This window comes from Hyla sarda, chromosome 13 (assembly GCF_029499605.1).
Source record: "Hyla sarda isolate aHylSar1 chromosome 13, aHylSar1.hap1, whole genome shotgun sequence".
Taxonomy (NCBI): domain Eukaryota; kingdom Metazoa; phylum Chordata; class Amphibia; order Anura; family Hylidae; genus Hyla; species Hyla sarda.
The window spans coordinates 17,050,405-17,069,187 of NC_079201.1; the positions used below are offsets into that span (position 1 = coordinate 17,050,405).

Sequence of the window (18,783 nt, forward strand, 5' to 3'; positions counted from 1 at the left end):
GAAACAGGTAAGTAATACAGTGGTCCCTAAAGTTATAATAGTATCTGGTTCCAAGACAACCATTGTATATTGGGGCCATTACTCTATAAAAACCTGGTAACTGGTTCTGAAGCCCCCAAAATGTCATCCAAAAATAGGAAAAAGTGAGGATTTAAATAAAGTAGATAAATAATAGATAAAGCAAATCCTTACATATAAAAAAAAATATATATATCTATCTGCTGGGAGCTGTAAAATTGAGTCGTCCTTACTTGGAGTCCAAAGGAGCAGCTAACCCTGGCACAGGTAAAGAGTACAGAACATGTAATACCTCCCTGTACTGTAGGGGGTGCTACCAGACACCAGTCAGTACATACACTTCAGTAATACAGGGGTTTTACCAGTGAAATGTCCATTCTGATTGGTCAAATCTTCCGGCCATTGACACGTTTCTCAGATCCCAATGCACGTTTCGCTAGGTAGCTTCATCAGGGGCCCCCAGAGACAGAAATCCTTATTGTACTCCAGAGTTTTCCTGGTTTGAATACAATGGTATAATAACATATTCCATGTTCCCATTTTTCCCAATCTTTCCAGAAAACTTTTTCTCCCTCTTTCCCCCCCCCCCCCCCTTCAGGCTTTCCCATCTCTCTACTCCTCCCTTTAGAACAGAAGAGGGCTGCACAATCAATTGAATTGCAATATTTGCTAATGGCAATATGGCTTTCCTGGGAAAATGTGCGATTTAAATGCTTAATCACCGTTTCCAAACCTGTGTGCCTCCAGCTGTTGCAATACTACAACTCCCAGCATGCCCAGACAGCCTTTGGCGGTCCAGCATGCTAGGAGATGTGGTTTTGCAACAGCTTGCGGTGTCCTGGTTGGGAAACACTGTCTGTCATAAGTAATAGGGGTGCAGGGGAAACATAAAAAAAAACCTGATGTTCCCTGTAGGTCTGCCGCAGATCCCGTTCTTCTCCATGCAGTTCGGGTATCTTCTCCTGACCATCAGCTGTTTCCAGGACCTTTCCAGCTCAGCCAATCGGTGGCCGCTGCAGTGTCATGTGTCAGGCCAATGATTGCTTAGCAGAAACGTCCTGTAAGTCCCATGAGACAACGGAATGCATGGAGAATGGGAACTTTTTTTTAATTTTTATTTTTTTTAACTTTTAAAAAAAATATTTTATTCTTCTTTCCACCGTGCCCCGGCACTACTTTAAAGGGGTACTGCAGCCAAAATGAACTTATCCACTATCTACAGGATAGGAGATAAGTAGGTGATCTCCTTAAAGTGGTACTCCGGCCCTAATACATCTTATCCCGCTTGCCCTCTAGCAGTAGACGCGCGCTCCTCACTGAGAGAGCCTGCGGAGAATGCGGGGGTCCCAGCGGTCAATCACACCGCCTTCCTGTGGATAGGGAATAAGTTTATATTTACTGTGGTACCCCTTTTAATGGAGGCGATATGATATTATGGGGAGGGGGGGGGGGGACATGTGACATTGGAGGACTGACGTAAAATGGGGTAAAAGAAATGAAATTGGGGGTGGGGGTAATGAATGAGTGAGATTGGACATGAAATTGCGGGATTTCACCATATGTTTGTTATACCGCCATCTCCTATCGAAATCGTAATCTATATCCCCATAATCGCAGTTGCACATTTTTCCCAAATCTTGCAGATCAGCAATCGTCCATGTAACCAGACAGCCGTTCTCTTCTGAAGGCCGAGAAAGTGTTACGACCCCGGCGGGAGATTCCCCGTTTCTGGCACGATTAAGAAAGGGGAATTTACGTCGCCCATTAGATAGTTTTATGGCCGGGTTGGCCGGGCGGCCTCTGTGCATGCACACATTACCAGAAATACATCATAGCGGTCTGTGTTCCAGCATTTTTTGTCATACATGGATCACTGTCTCCGCAGTAAAACACGTCCTCCGTCGGTGACACAGAAATGAATATGCCAGCGCCATTTACGCTGAGTGATGCGAGAAGCCGCTTCTAGGCAATAAAGCCGCGCGATTACTTCGGGGGCCTTTTAAAAATGTTAAATTGCGCACGCTGATTTCTGTGCAGGTTATATGGAGCTAGGAAAGAATCGACTGCAGGTGTTCTCCTACCAAACATCCGTCTCGCTATTACCATGCCACCCGCCGCTCCCACACACATTTATAATTAGAGGAATTTAAATAATTAGCCATTTTGGAACCGTTAAAGCAGCCGCCACTGCCGCTTCTCTATCGTCCGCTGATCTACACAGACTTGTTTACCTGTGTCTTATGCTCGGTATTTGTCTGTATCATGTGTTTAGTAATTGTCATTTAAAGAATCGCCACTAGTTCTCATGCTGGAACTAGAGGCCACAGGATGCCTATTGCAGCATTTCCCAACCAGGGTGCCTCCAGCTGTTGAGAAACTACAACTCACAGCATGCATTGACAGCCGTAGGCTGTACACTTTAGTATTAAAGGGGTACGCCACTGGAAAACATATATATATATATATATATATATATATATATATATATATATATATATATATACCGTATATACTCGAGTATAAGCCGAGTTTTTCAGCACGATTTTTCGTGCTGAAAACACCCCCCTCGGCTTATACTCGAGTGAACTCCCCCACCCGCAGTGGTCTTCAACCTGCGGACTTCCAGAGGTTTCAAAACTACAACTCCCAGCAAGCCAGGGCAGCCATCGGCTGTCCGGGCTTGCTTGGAGTTGTAGTTTTGAAACCTCCGGAGGTCCGCAGGTTGAAGACCACTGCGGCCTTCAACATCATCCAGCCCCCTCTCACCCCCTTTAGTTCTGAGTACTCACCTCCGCTCGGCGCTGGTCCGGTCCTGCAGGGCTGTCCGGTAAGGAGGTGGTCCGGTGAGGAGGTGGTCCGGGCTGCTATCTTCACCGGGGAGGCCTCTTCTAAGCGCTTCGGGCCCGGCCTCAGAATAGTCACGTTGCCTTGACAATGACGCAGATGCGTCGTTGTCTAGGCAACGGCTCTATTCCGGGCCGGAAGCGCGGAGAAGAGGCGCCCCCGGTGAAGATAGCAGCCCGGACCACCTCCTCACCGGACCACCTCCTCACCGGACAGCCCTGCAGGACCGGACCAGCGCCGAGCGGAGGTGAGTACTCAGAACTAAAGGGGGTGAGAGGGGGCTGGATGATGTTGAAGGCCGCAGTGGTCTTCAACCTGCGGACCTCCGGAGGTTTCAAAACTACAACTCCCAGCAAGCCCGGACAGCCGATGGCTGCCCGGGCTTGCTGGGAGTTGTAGTTTTGAAACCTCTGGAGGTCCGCATGTTGAAGGCCGCAGTGGTCTTCAACCTGCGGACCTCCGGAGGTTTCAAAACTACAACTCCCAGCAAGCCCGGACAGCCGATGGCTGCCCGGGCTTGCTGGGAGTTGTAGTTTTGAAACCTCTGGAGGTCCGCATGTTGAAGGCCGCAGTGGTCTTCAACCTGCGGACCTCCGGAGGTTTCAAAACTACAACTCCCAGCAAGCCCGGACAGCCGATGGCTGCCCGGGCTTGCTGGGAGTTGTAGTTTTGAAACCTCTGGAGGTCCGCAGGTTGAAGACCACTGAGGGCGAATGATGAGAAGAGGATGATGAAGGGGGGTGGGGATGATGAAGGGGGGGGGGGGTGTGGGATGATTACAAGGGGATGATGAAGGGGGGATGTGTGGGATGATAAGGGGATGTGTGGGATGATGACAAGGGGATGATGAAGGGGGGATGTGTGGGATGATGACAAGGGGATGATGAAGGGGGGATGTGTGGGATGATAAGGGGATGTGTGGGATGATGACAAGGGGATGATGAAGGGGGGATGTGTGGGATGATAAGGGGATGATGAAGGGGGGATGTGTGGGATAAGGGGATGTGTTGGATGATGACAAGGGGATGATGAAGGGGGGATGTGTGGGATGATAAGGGGATGATGAAGGGGGGATGTGTGGGATGATGACAAGGGGATGATGAAGGGGGGATGTGTGGGATGATGACAAGGGGATGATGAAGGGGGGATGTGTGGGATGATGACAAGGGGATGATGAAGGGGGGATGTGTGGGATGATGACAAGGGGATGATGAAGGGGGGATGTGTGGGATAAGGGGATGTGTTGGATGATGACAAGGGGATGATGAAGGGGGGGATGTGTGGGATGATAAGGGGATGATGAAGGGGGGATGTGTGGGATGATGACAAGGGGATGATGAAGGGGGGATGTGTGGGATGATGACAAGGGGATGATGAGGATGTTAATGACGGGTCTGGATGATGACAGGGGGGGATGAGGTATTTCCCACCCTAGGCTTATACTCGAGTCAATAACTTTTCCTGGGATTTTGGGTTGAAATTAGGGGTCTCGGCTTATACTCGGGTCGGCTTATACTCGAGTATATACGGTATATATAATATATATTCTTTTTATTATTTTAATAATATTATTATTACTATTACTTATTACATTTATTATTACTTTTATTAATAGTAATAAGTAATAATAAATGTAATGGTAATAATAATAAATATAAAAATAAATATAAATAAAAATAATATTAAATACAATTATATTATTAAATAATATTTTTATTTTTTTTAAATCAACTGGTGCCAGAAAGTTAAACAGATTTGTAAATTACTTCTATCAAAAAATCTTAATCCTATCAGTACTTATCAGCTGCCGTATGCTACAGAGGAAGTTTTCTTTTTGAATTTCCTTTCTGTCTGACCACAGTGCTCTCTGCTGACACCTCTGTCCAATTTAGGAACTGTCCAGAGTAGAAGCAAATCCCCATAAAAAAAACCTTTCCTGCTCTGGACAGTTCCTAAAATGGACAGAGGTGTCAGACAGAAAGGAAATTAAAAAAAGAAAAAAAACTTCCTGTGGATCATAACAGCAGCTGATAAGTACTGGAAGGATTAAGTTTTTTTTTTTTTTTTATAGAAGTAATTTAAAAATCTGTTTTAACTTTCTGGCACCAGATGATTTATAAATAAATAAATAGTTTTCCAGTGGAGTATCCTTTCCTTGGCAGGGATTATTGCAGTGTTCTCCGAACAGGATGCCTCCAGCTGTTGCAAAACAACAACTCCCAGCATGCCTGGACAGCCGAAGGCTGTCCGGGCATGCTGGGAGTTGTAGTTTTGCAACAGCTGTAGACAAACTTCACCGTACAGCTGAATCCCATTGAGAACAATAATAGGCTGCTACACCGGAATTTCCAAGCAGAATTTTTCCCACTAAAATAAAACCGGAATATTCTGGCAAAAATTGGTGTGTGTTGGACATATGCCTGAATCTGATTTAGTAATTTGGTCGCGAACACGGAAGCTCCAGCTCCAAGCCAAGATGTTTTACCTTAAGGGTACGTTCACATGGGCAGATTACCTGTAGAATTTCCGCAGCGTATTTGCTGAGGAAAATCTGCATGAGATAATCTGCTTCCATTGAATTCAATTGGTCCGAAGGAAAATTAGCAAAACTGCCTCTATTGCGGATTTTTTGATGACACATTGAATTCACTGGTAGCAAAATCCGCTGCTGATTTTCCGCAGCAAATACGCAGCGGAAATTCCGCAGGTAATCCGCCCGTGTGAACATAACCTTAAAGGGGTACTCCCGTGAAAAACTTTTGTTTTTTAAATCAACTAGTGCCAGAAAGTTAAACAGATTTGTAAATCACTTCTATTAAAACAATCTTAATCCTTCCAGTACTTTTTTGGGGCTGTATACTAAAGAGAAATCCCAAAAAGAAATGCATTTCCTCTGTCATGACCACAGTGCTCTCTGCTGACCTCTGCTGTCCATTTTAGGAACTGTCCAGAGCAGGAGAAAATCCCCATAGCAAATATATGCTGCTATGGACAGCAGAGGTCAGCAGAGAGCACTGTGGTCAAGACATCAGAGGAAATGCATTTCTTTTTTGGATTTCTCTTTAGTATACAGCCGCTAAAAAGTACTGGAAGGATTAAGATTTTTTTTTAATAGAAGTGATTTACAAATCTGTTTAACTTTCTGGCACCAGGTAAAAATTAAATAAAGTTTTCCATGGGAGTACCCCTTTAACCCCTTAACGACGCAGGACGTATATTTACGTCCTGCGCCGGCTCCCGCGATATGAAGCGGGATCGCGCCGCGATCCCGCATCATATCGCGTCGGTCCCGGCGCTAATCAACGGCCGGGACCCGCGGCTAATACCACACATCGCCGATCGCGGCGATGTGCGGTATTAACCCTTTAGAAGCGGCGGTCAAAGCTGACCGCCGCTTCTAAAGTGAAAGTGACCCGGCTGCTCAGTCGGGCTGTTCGGGACCGCCGCGGTGAAATCGCGGCGTCCCGAACAGCTGATCGGACACCGGGAGGGCTCTTACCTGCCTCCCCGGTGTCAGATCGACGAATGACTGCTCCGTGCCTGAGATCCAGGCAGGAGCAGTCAAGCGCCGATAATGCTGATCACAGGCGTGTTAATGCACGCCAGTGATCAGCATTAGAGATCAGTGTGTGCAGTGTTATAGGTCCCTATGGGACCTATAACACTGCAAAAAAAATGTAAAAAAAAGTGTTAATAAAGGTCATTTAACCCCTTCCCTAATAAAAGTTTGAATCACCCCCCTTTTCCCATAAAAAAAATAAAACAGTGTAAAAAAAATAAAAAATAAACATATGTGGTATCGCCGCGTGCGTAAATGTCCGAACTATAAAAATATATCATTAATTAAGCCATACGGTCAATGGCGTACGCGCAAAAAAATTCCAAAGTCCAAAAAAGCGTATTTTGGTCACTTTTTATATCATTAAAAAATGAATAAAAAGTGATCAAAAAGTCCGATCAAAACAAAAATCATACCGATAAAAACTTCAGATCACGGCGCAAAAAATGAGTCCTCATACCGCCCCATACGTGGAAAAATAAAAACGTTATAGGGGTCAGAAGATGACATTTTTAAACGTATAAATTTTCCTGCATGTAGTTATGATTTTTTCCAGAAGTGCGACAAAATCAAACCTATATAAGTAGGGTATCATTTTAACCGTATGGACCTACAGAATAATGATAAGGTGTAATTTTTACCGAAATATGCACTGCGTAGAAACGAAAGCCCCCAAAAGTTACAAAATGGCGTTTTTTTTTCGATTTTGTCGCACAATGATTTTTTTTTCCGTTTCGCTGTGCATTTTTGGGTAAAATGACTAATGTCACTGCAAAGTAGAATTGGCGACGCAAAAAATAAGCCATAATATGGATTTTTAGGTGGAAAATTGAAAGGGTTATGATTTTTAAAAGGTAAGGAGGAAAAAACGAAAGTGCAAAAACGGAAAAACCTTGAGTCCTTAAGGGGTTAAAGTAAATGGAGCCAAGTTGTAATACCACACACAACCTGAAGGCAGGTGTGGTGCTGTTTTTGCATGAAAGCAACTGTGTATTTCCAATCTTCCATATCCCCTTTGATCTGACAGTTCAGCTTCTGTGTTGCTTAGGTCTCTCCTATTCTTACTGCCTGTTGTGTTTCTTCCCTAGATGAGTAAGGCTTGGCAAGTCATTGCCTTTGGTGGCTCCAAGGACCAGAAGCTCATGCAGGATAAAGCACGAGCGATTCTGAATTCGCACAAACACAGCTCTACATCACGGACTCTCATCATGTCATGATCCAACCAGGACCCAAAAGGACTTGTCTGTCACCCAAGCTTAGAAGAACCACCTCACCCATGGAGCGACATCTTATATGTACAATGGATTCTGGTGGTCACCATCCAGGCGTGTGCACCCTTTATAAAGGGTCCAAATAGAAAGAGGACTGGTAGATAAAATATTGATTGTTTACACCAGTGTTTTCCAACCAGGGTGCCCCCAGCTGTTGCAAAACGACAACTCACAGCATGCCCGGACAGCCTTCGGCTGTCCGGGCATGCTGGAAGTTGTCGTTTTGCAACAGCTGGAGGCACTCTGCTTGGGAAACAATGGCTTACACTATGGTTGGGGACCCATGCCCAATTAGAGCGGTTTTAGGGTACGGTCACGCGTAGTTGTGTTTTTTTTTTTTTTTTTTTTTTTTAACGCAGTGTATATTTCGTTGCTAGCAAAGTCTATGTTTGTTATTACTCTCATAGACATTGCCAGCACAGAAATACGCAGCATTTTTTTAAAATCTGAAATGCGCAACGTGTGACCCTACCCTTACATGGCTTAATGATTGTGCCGCCAGGATTGTTGAATAGGTCATGCCACCCCTTCTATTAAGTCATTGTGAGATACACAACCCCTGTTTACACCAGAGAACCATGTGTAGCCAAGTGATGATGATGATTTTTAGGGCTGCACAATACAAATTATCAGCCGACCTATGAGTGAGGGTGCTTATTGGTCAGCTGATCATACAGGTGACAATGATCGGCCTTTTCGGCTAAGAATCCTCACAGGCTTTTAGGTCACAAATCATTTCCAAGTTGCAGTCTTTTTTTAAGGGGGGTTTCTAGCAGAAGAAAATTTGACTAGCTTAGAATACCTATCATGATCTAAACTCTCCCTAATTCCTAACCCCCCTTATCTGTCCCTGACTCTCACTGACACTATCCCTGTGTTTCTTTTCATTCAAAACTCCCTCTTTCTACCTGATTTACTGTCTTCTTGGCTGCTCATTCAGCTGTCCTAGTGTGGGGGAGGAAGGAGGCATGACCTAGCATAGAGCCTGTGAACACAGCAGCCGGCAGCTCTGAATCTTCTCCTCTCTGTTTACAACTGCATGTGCAGAAAGAAGAAAGATCGGAGCTCAGATAGTAAAATGAATGAGGGCATGCAGTGAGGCAGTCGGGAGGATGCCCTGCTGTGTTATGAGCACAGTGCTGGCTCCTGCCTGTCTGATTGACGGGCAGGGAGCAGTGCTGAGCTTGTCTGTGTCCTGGCTGCAGTCTGTGATTTAGGACTCAGCAATCAGAAATCTATTAAAAAAAAAAAAAAAGGGCTTGCGGCCAGGGCTGGTAGGGAGACCCCTAGTGGTAATTTTTCAAAGTGGAAAATTAAATAGAAAGAAGCATATTTTTTAATAACATGCTATTGGAAAGTTATTCTGCATGCATTAATCTATAATATATCAAAAGTTTACCTTTATTTGATGAAAGGTACCCTTTAAAGTTTGATTTCAACCAAATTTCCCAGAAATTTGCCGATTCTGCCGATCAAAAACTTTTGACATCAGTTTTTGCTACTACTACCTCCGCCTCCAAATGAGCCGCGCATCCCCATACCGTGATAGATAGATATAGATAGATAGAGATATATATATATATATATATATATATATATATATATATATATATATATATATATATATATATAATATCTATATCTATTATAATTATTTTTTATAGTGTTTTTTTTTTGTTTTTTTTTTATGCTCAAACAGGGAGATGACTATCATATTTATTTCCTGTTTTTGTTCATAACATTTTTTTTTTTTTAATCAAAACACATATTTTTTTTTTTTTTTTTTTATGGATGTTTAATTGCATGATAGCCAACATAATTTTTGAAGAGGAAAAAAACATGAAAAACTGCATGTTTGATTTCAGCTTGTTAGGGATTCAATAGGGTAATATGAAATGCCGTACCCACTGGAGTTTTTATTTTTTTAATCTTTTTTTTTTTTTTCCTTCCCTTACTGGCGTGTTAAAAAAAAATATATATAAATATATAGTAAAAAAAAAATAATTTTAAAAATAGCAGTGTGCTGATACTATATGGCATTTTTTTTTCTAGCATAAGGTTGTATGGTGTGGGGGAGGCAAGAATAATGCCATGTTGGTTACACCCTTCCCCCCCACCCCCCCCCCCCCTCCCTGACATAAATCAGTCAGATGAAAAACCCAAAGTAAATTTGATCTCTTTTCCTACTAATAAACTCAACTTTTTGCTTATAAAATATATAATGGTTGGAAATGTCCATACGAGCCGGTCCGGCCGCGCTTTATTTTCCAGCCTTTCTTTTTTTTTTTTCCTTAGTTTTGGTGACAATGGACAATGTTACTGTTTTTGGACCCCCATCCCCCAAATTTAAATTAGCTAGTGGAGGATGTAGGGAAAGAATTTTTACATAGCGTAGGTATATAAATGTATATATTTTTTATTAATATAATTGATGATAAAGGAGGCTCTCTGGGACTAAACACTCATACATCCTTACAGAGGAAAATTAAATATATCAGGGAACTTAAAGAAACAAAACCACAGCCCCCAAAGCTGTGATCGGCCACTCTTCTTTTTTTTTTTTTTTCTTCTTTCCTAATTAGAATTTACGATTTACAAGGCTCGTTTAGAATTTGGATATAAAGATCTGCTCACACTGCCCCCTCTTGGTAGTGTCTAATATTGTGGCATTCAGCTGTAATAAGACTAGAGCTGTCTCTTTTCTTATCTCCCATATCCCCTTAAGTTAGTGTTTTCCAAAGAGTGTCTCCAGCTGTTGCAAAACTACAACTCCCAGCATGCCCGGACAGCCTTCGGCTGTCCGGGCATGCTGGGAGTTGTAGTTTTACAACAGCTGGAGACACGCTCTTTGGAAAACATTGCCTTAGGTTAATCTGCACACTCCACATGTTCAGTTGTCGTATCCATGTTACATCTTTAATGCAGTGTTCCAGAGTGTTTTATGTGGGGGCACCCCGCCATGAATGAAGTATTATTTAAAATGTGTCATTCTCCATGTGTTTTTATGGGCAGAGAAAGATGTCAAAATGAGAACGATGTGTGACTAGCCAGTGTGAATAAAGACGTCTTTCCAGAATTTGGTGTCGTACTACTTTTTATTTATTTGTTTTATTGGCGTTCATATTTGTGTTCCTGAAAGAGAACGGGCAGGGCACTGCTTGAAAGCTAGGAGAGAACCAGTTGTTCATTTCCAGGAGGAATAAAAGAGGAACCACACAACACATTTTGTTGAAAAGCTGCTTTCACAAGTATTTTAAAGGGGTTATCCACTGATTTTTATTGTACTTTTCTTTGTATTTATTTTAATAAATTTATTTTACATTTAATAAATTTAAATGAGTAGTGGAGTGAAAAATAACTTATCCCCTATCTAAAGCAAAAGGGGATAAGTTAGATCGGGGGGGGGGGGGGGGGTTGTGTGTGACTCATGTCGATCTCCTGAAGGGGCCCCGGCAGTCTTTCGGAAGCGCGATGCCCCCCCCCCCCCCCCCCCAAAAAACAAAGCCACAGCAGACACGCCTTTTGTGTCTCTATGGAATACATAAAGGGGGCTCCTGGTAGGGGTCGGCACACCCCCTTCCAGCAGACTGTCGGAGCCCTGTTCAGGAGATCTTAGGGGGTCCCAGCAGTCAGCCTCCCCCCCCTCTGATATGTCTCAGGTCCTTTGGCCACGATCTTCCACATTTTGGGGCCCAATGTGCTATTGCAGCAGTGTCGCGCCTGGACCAGTGATGGGCTGAGCGCCACTGTCATGTTACTGACCCATTCAGGGCTTTGCTGCGGCCGGCGGTAAGCTCAGTGCAGTTTGACGTGTTTGGCCCCCCCAAAATGCAGAAAGACCGGGGCCGAAGGACAGGAGACCAATATCGGGGAAGTGTCAAAGGTAAGTAAGTTTATTTTACTTTTTGCAGCCCAAACTGGCAAAAGTCACTGGATAACCCCTTCAAAGTGTACCTGTAAAGTTATATGAAAAATTATTATAGTGTGGTACAGTGCACAATGATCATTTTTAACAGTAGCGCTGGCTACAGGTTGTTATACAGTGTCTCCTAATGCACAGTTATGAGCAGCCTAAAACTGCTGCTTTGTAGACCCTAACTTAAAGGGGTATTCCAGGAAAATGTTTTTTTTATATATATCAACTGGCTCCAGAAAGTTAAACAGATTTGTAAATTACTTCTATTAAAAAATCTTAATCCTTTCAGTATTTATGAACTTCTGAAGTTAAGGTTGTTCTTTTCTGTCATCAAGTGCTCTCTGATGACACCTGTCTCGGGACCCGCCCAGTTTAGAAGAGGTTTGCTATGGGGATTTGCTTCTAAGCTGGGTGTTTCCCGGGACACGTCTAATCAGAGAGGATTTAGACAGAAAAGAACAACCTTAACTTCAGAAGCTCATAAGTACTGAAAGGATTAAGATTTTTTAATAGAAGTAATTTACAATTCTGTTTAACTTTCTGGAGCCAGTTGATATATAAAAAAAATTTTTTTTCCTGGATAACCCCCTTTAAAATAAATAAGGATTCTTTTACACTACAAAATCCTCAGTTTTTAAACATCCGTAGGAAGATCCGTGTGAAAATCAGCTGACAACGGCAGTAACAAAATCCTATACGTCCGTTAGAAAATCCCATTATAGTCTATGGGATTTTCTAATATCCGTATTAATCCATGAACTATTTCTTCCGTAACAAACTAACTAGAGATGAGCGAACTTACAGTAAATTCGATTCGTCACGAACTTCTCGGCTCGGCAGTTGATGACTTATCCTGCATAAATTAGTTCAGCTTTCAGGTGCTCCCGTGGGCTGGAAAAGTTGGCTACAGTCCTAGGACGGTATCCACCTTTTCCAGCCCACCGGAGCACCGGAAAGCTGAACTAATTTATGCAGGATAAGGCATCAACTGCCGAGCCGAGAAGTTCGTGACGAATCAAATTTACTGTAAGTTCGCTCATCTCTAAAACTAACGTCCGTTATCAATAATGGACTATAACGGATTAATACAGATATTAGAAAATCCCATAGACTATAATGGGATTTTCTAACGGACGTATAGAATTTTGCTACTGCCGTTTTCAGCTGATTTTCACACTGATCTTCCTACGGATGTTTAAAAAATGAGGATTTTGTAGTGTGAAAGAAGCCTAACATTTTTTTTAATATTATAGTGCACAGTGCTGCATCTCTTCATATATCTATACCTTTTGGCTGTCGTTGGCACCACTCGTTTGCCTTACAACAGTTATTCCCAACGGGGGTGCCTCCTGCTGTTGCAAAACTAGAACCCCCAGCATGCCTGGACAGCCTTTGGCTGTCCAGGCATGCTGGAGGTTCTAGTTTTGCAACAGCAGGAGGCACCCTGGTTGGGAAACGCCACCTTACAAGCTACATCTCCAGGGCTTTCTCACATTGATAGGGGAACATTCACACTTCATCACTGTAATTAAATGTGTTATTTCTGCTTTCTGAATGCCTTCTAGTTGCCGCTAGGAACAGCGCAGGAATTAGCAGTTGTTATGACTTGTGTCACCATTCTGGTAGTAGCAACGTTTTTTTAAAGAAGCATTCTGAAAAAATGTTAACATCTTTTTATTTTTTTGGCTTCTATACTGCAGCATAGGCTAGTAGTAATGAATAATGCAGAGGTTCTTGTGTTTGCCTTGCGCTTACCTTTTTTAGCTGATGTGGCAGGTATGGGTTTGCAGCCATACTAAATGCAATTCCATAACTAAACTAATTCTGCCTATGTTTCCTATTATTTCTATGGCTGAGGGTGTGGCATTTAATTACTACACCTGGTCATCTAATTAGACTGCAAGTGCTGGAATACACATAGATGAGCTGATTAGACTCAAATAGGGTTGGGGTCAGCTCACACTGCAGTTTTCATTAGTTTTCGTGTTGAAAATGCTTTTCTTAGAGAAATATTGCCAGGAAGAGAGAGTGACTTTACCTGTAATTACAGTTGAGGTGTTTTACGAGGATTTCAAGTCTTTAGGCTGTGTTCACAGCATGAACTGCTTTGTGTCACACATTTTTACTGCTTCATGGCTTCTTTTGCTGTGATTTGCTGGAGGGGAGGTATATATCTACTATACAGTATATCCTGATCCCATAGAGATAGCAGCAGCAGTATACAGATAGAGCTGGTGTAGAGGTGTATTACTACTATATATTCTAATCCCATACAGATAACAGCAACAGTATATAGATAGAGCTGGAGCAGAGGTGTATTACTTCTATACATCCAGAGCCTATAGAAATACTGTAGCAGCAGCAGTAGTATACAGATAGAGATGGAGTAGAGATATATATATATATATATATATATATATATATATATATATATATATATATATATATATATATATATATAAAACTACTATATATCCTGATCCTATAGAGAGAGCAGCAGTAGTATAGAAATGGTGCTGGAGGGGAGGTGTATAACTACTAAATATCCTGATCCCATAGAGATAGCAGCAGCAGTATACAGATAGAGCTAGAGGGGGAGGTGTATTACTACTATATATCCTGATCCCATATAAAGTGCAGCAGTAGTATATAAATGGAGATGGTGGGGAGGTGTATAACTAGTATATAGCCTGATCCCATAGAGATGGCAGCAGTAGTATATAAATGGAGCTGGAGGGGAGGTGTATAACTACTATTTATCTCCCTCAGTGCTCAGCCAGTCAAGGGGTTATAGTAAACAAATGATCTATACAGATCACTGTTTTAATGTCTATTCTTGCCGGGCAGGAGGCATATGATGTATATCACAGCATGAGCTGTACACTCTGCTGTATAGCTGCGGGCACAGCTCAGCTCCAGTCAGTATAGTTTTCCGGTATAGTATAATTCGGTATACTATACAGCTGGGGCATCACTGGTTACCTCCTTACACTCAGCGAGCCTGGCACTCTGCATCCGACCCATGGAGTGGTACCCTGAAGGCTATTAACTGCAACGTGGTAAATAATTGGCATTTCTGCACTCATGAAACAATGCTGGAAAAGGTGTTGCCGTTTTTCAGACTTTATTTTTTATTTTATTTTTTTAGAGGAAAAAAAAAAAGCCACAAAGCAAAGGGGCGTCTGGCCATTAAAGGGGTATTCCAGGCATACAAAATGTCTTCGAGTGGACTTGGGATGCTTTCAAAATAAACAATGAAACCATACTTACCTGCCCTGATCCCCCACAGCTGCCGTTTTTTTACAGCATCTGATTCCTGCTGCTTATGGCTGTTCCTAACTAACTGATGTTTCTTTCATGCAAGAAACGCTCAGCCAATCACTAGCCGCAAGATGACCCACCTCAACCGGTGATTGGCCGAGTCAGCATTTCCTGCAGGAATTATGAAAGCACCCAGAAACACTCTTCTGGAATATATCCATTCAAGGGGAATCTGTCAGCTCTATTTCATGCTCTGAGTCATGGGCAGATAACTAATAGGGAGATAAAACAAAATAAACTTGTCTCTGATGGCAAAGTTATAAAATCATGTTCTCCTTCCCAGCTCCTCCTCCCTCCACCACCCCTTCCTGCCATGCATGATTGCTGTACAGGGCTCAGTGATGGAAGCCAAACCCAGAATGGGGGAAGGAGTAGGAGGCATGAGTGCTGCAGCTCAGCAAGGCCTCAGACACTTGAGCTTGGAAAAAAAACATGACTTTATTACTTCGCAAAACAACTAAGAGACAGGTATTTTTTGTTTTATCTTCTTATCGGCTGTCTGGCCATGTCTGCAGCTCTGAACATTAAAGGAAACCTGACCGTGAGATATAATGATTAAAGAACACCAGGTTGAATCCCTATTTACCGTGTAATGAAGTGTGAGGTTTAAGATCACAACCTGACAACCAACAAAATATGTGTGTGATAGTGTACATTTGTGCTGGGCACTGATCTAGATAGACTAGATCATTTCACTGTTATTTTCTCAATATCCAACATATAATACATTTTATATAGACTTTATCTCCTCCACCAACTGCTACAGGCTGCTACAAGCTGATAAGAGCCGTTCCTAAACACTCCTTTAAAGGGGTACTCCGCTCTTAGACATCTTATTCCCTATCCAAAGGATAAGATGTCTGATTGTGGGGGTCCTGCCACTGAGACGCCCCCGCGATCTTCGTGCAGCACCTAGCTTTCTGTGAAAAGCTTAGTTACGGAGACATAGGGTCACGCCATGCCCCCTGGTGACATAACACCACGCCCCCTCCATTCATGTCTATGAGAGGGGGCGTGATGGCAGATCAGACATCTTATCGGACATTAGGGGATAAAATGTCTAATGGCGGAATACCCCTTTGAAGGGGCAGGAAAAAAAAAACAGCGCCACATCTGTCCTCAGGCTGTAAGTAGTATTACAACTCAATTCCATTAAAGTGAAGGGAGCCAATTTGTAATACCACACACAACCTGAGGACAGGTGTGGTGCTGTTAATTACCCTAAATTACACTATCCACAATAATACGTTCTTAGGGTAGGGTCACGAATGCCATATGCATATTTTCCTACCCGTTGAAGTCAATGGGTAGCAAAATCAGCAGCAAAATGCAGCATGTGTGACCCTACCCATATACCAAAAAATTTCCCATCCCTATAAAAAAAAAATGTGAATACATTTTAAAAAAAAAAATTTTTTTCACCTATTTTAATTTTTTTTAGCAATACAGATCTGTAATACATGAGCGCGAAAGAGCCCCAATTCTGCCACTGTGGTACGTTGTGTGAGCGCACCTGCAGTTTCGCTATTTTACCACTAGATGGCAGCTTTGTCCAACTTCTGAACACATTCAGCAAAATTAACTAGAAATAACCTTTTTCTTTATGGGTGATTTATGCCCCCACTCTGGGGATTTGCACCCACCCCTTTGGGCACAGCACATTTCGGTGTTCTCTTCTACAGCTGTATAGGCTCTACTAAATTGCATTGTGATTTTTTTCATTTTTTTTGTTGTTTGTTTGTTTGGTCATTTTTCCCTGATCATTATTCTTGTATTAAGCACGGCAGCCAGAAAAATATTTATTATTTGTGTGTGTGTTCCTTGGCTTTGTGCCCCGTGGTATTTCTCTTTAATCTTTTACGTGTCTTAAGCCGACGGAAGGTTCCCGCTTGTTGACATCACTACCTGGCTTAAGTTAAATTATTGAGGGCGCAGTCTATGCCAATGTACCCCCCCACCCGAAAATAATTCCCAACTGGCCCCGCTACAGAAGAGGTCAGGTGAACACCTGTTACCTACGAAACCCTACGAAGCCGTCACATGCTGCCATCCTACTTTTATTTTTTTTCCTGTAGACTTTTACCATTCTATTTGATGCGCGTCCAGATTTCGGGAGCTTGTTAACAAGAATAGAGGTGGGACGAGCAAGACGGCAAGGTGTCTTTGAGTATCTACTTCTCTGAAGCATAGAAATGCTTATCGGCAGTCACTATTTTGTTTTTACGGTATAATGTACTGTTTCGTGCCTCCAGCTGTTGCAAAACTACAACTCCCAGCATGCCCGGACAGCCTATGGCTGTCCGGGCATGCTGGGAGTTGTAGTTTTGCAGCAGCTGGAGGCACCCTGGTTTACATTTTATACAATTCGTGCTCATATAATTTATTTGCCTTTACATATTTTCCTTTTTTTTTTTTTTTTTTAACAACCAAAATATGTTTCAGCCACTAGGGGTCTCACTTACACTGAATTTGCTGTTCACTGCCTTTTAGGGTTTGTTCATGCCAAGATGGAACACAGGAAGTGGGGGCAGGACTTAGCTAGAGCTATGTGAAGGAGACAAGAAGAGCCTATGTGCCTCCTCCAGAGGGTCCATGCTGTGCCAAAAGGTAAATCAAGGCTTCCCTCTTATCTTTGGCCACTCATAAAGACCAAGACTGCTTTCATGATTTATTCTGTTCTCCTACCTTTCGCCATAATCAGCAATTTACTACACTGTTCAAAAAAAAAAAAGGGAACACTTAAAGGGGTTCTCCGGTGCTTAGACATCATATCCCCTATCCAAAGCATAGGGGATAAGATGCCTGATCGCGGGAGTCCCGCCGCTGGGGACCCCCGTGATCTTGCACGCTGCACCCTGTTTGTAATCAGTTCCCGGCGCGTGTTCGCTCCGGGTCTGATTACTGTCAATCACGGGGCCGGCGGCGTGTGACGTCATGCTTGCGCCCCTGTGCGAACACGCTACGGGGACTGATTACAAACGGGGTGCCGCGGCGGGACTCCCACGATCAGGCATCTTGGGACATCTAAACATCGGAGAACCCCTTTAAACAACACAATGCAACTCCAAGTCAATGACACTTCTGTGAAATCACACTGTCCACTCAGGAAGCAACACTGATTGACAATCAATTTCACATGCTGTTGTGCAAATGGAACAGACAACAGGTGGAAATTATAGGCAATGAGCAAGACACTCACAATAAAGGAGTGGTTCTGCAGGCGGTGAACACAGACCACTTCTTAGTTCCTATGCTTCCTGGCTGATGTTTTGGTCACTTTTGAATGCTGGCGGTGCTTTCACTCTAGTGGTTGCATGAGACTGAGTCTACAACCAACACAAGTGTCTCAGGTAGTGCAGCTCATCCAGGATGGCACATCAATGCGAGCTGTGGCAAGAAGGTTTCTGTGTCTGTCAGCGTAGTGTCCAGAGCATGGAGGCGGTACCAGGAGACAGGCCAGTACATCAGGAGACGTGGAGGAGACCGTAGGAGAGCAACAACCCAGCAGAAGGACCGCTACCTCCGCCTTTGTGAAAGGAGGAGCAGGAGGAGCACTGCCAGAGACCTGCAAAATGACCTCCAGCAGGCCACAAATGTGCATGTGTCCACTCAAACGGTCAGAAACAGACTCCATGAGGATGGACGGAGGGCTCGACGTCCACAGGTGGGGGTTGTGCTTACAGCCCAACACCGTGTAGGATGTTTGGCATTTGCCAGAGAACACAAAGATTGGCAAATTTGCCACTTGCGCCCTGTGCTCTTCACAGATGAAAGCAGGTTCATACTGAGCACGTGACAGACGTGACAGAGTCTGGAGACGCCGTGGAGAACGTTCTGCTGCCTGCAACATCCTT

General features: G+C 43.3%; 2 protein-coding genes across 14 annotated transcripts in view; one reads left to right on the top strand and one right to left on the bottom strand.

Annotated features, from left to right (window-relative positions):
- The window catches only part of MYBL2 (MYB proto-oncogene like 2), a 37,922-nt gene extending 28,684 nt beyond the window's left edge, over positions 1-9,238 (top strand). The window contains exon 14 of the mRNA XM_056549974.1: positions 7,510-9,238. Coding sequence (XP_056405949.1) covers positions 7,510-7,638 — 129 coding nt within the window. The 3' untranslated portion in view covers positions 7,639-9,238. The remainder of the gene's footprint in view (positions 1-7,509) is intronic.
- The window catches only part of LOC130297468 (uncharacterized), a 308,752-nt gene that overhangs the window by 175,459 nt on the left and 114,510 nt on the right, over positions 1-18,783 (bottom strand). The window lies entirely within an intron of this gene.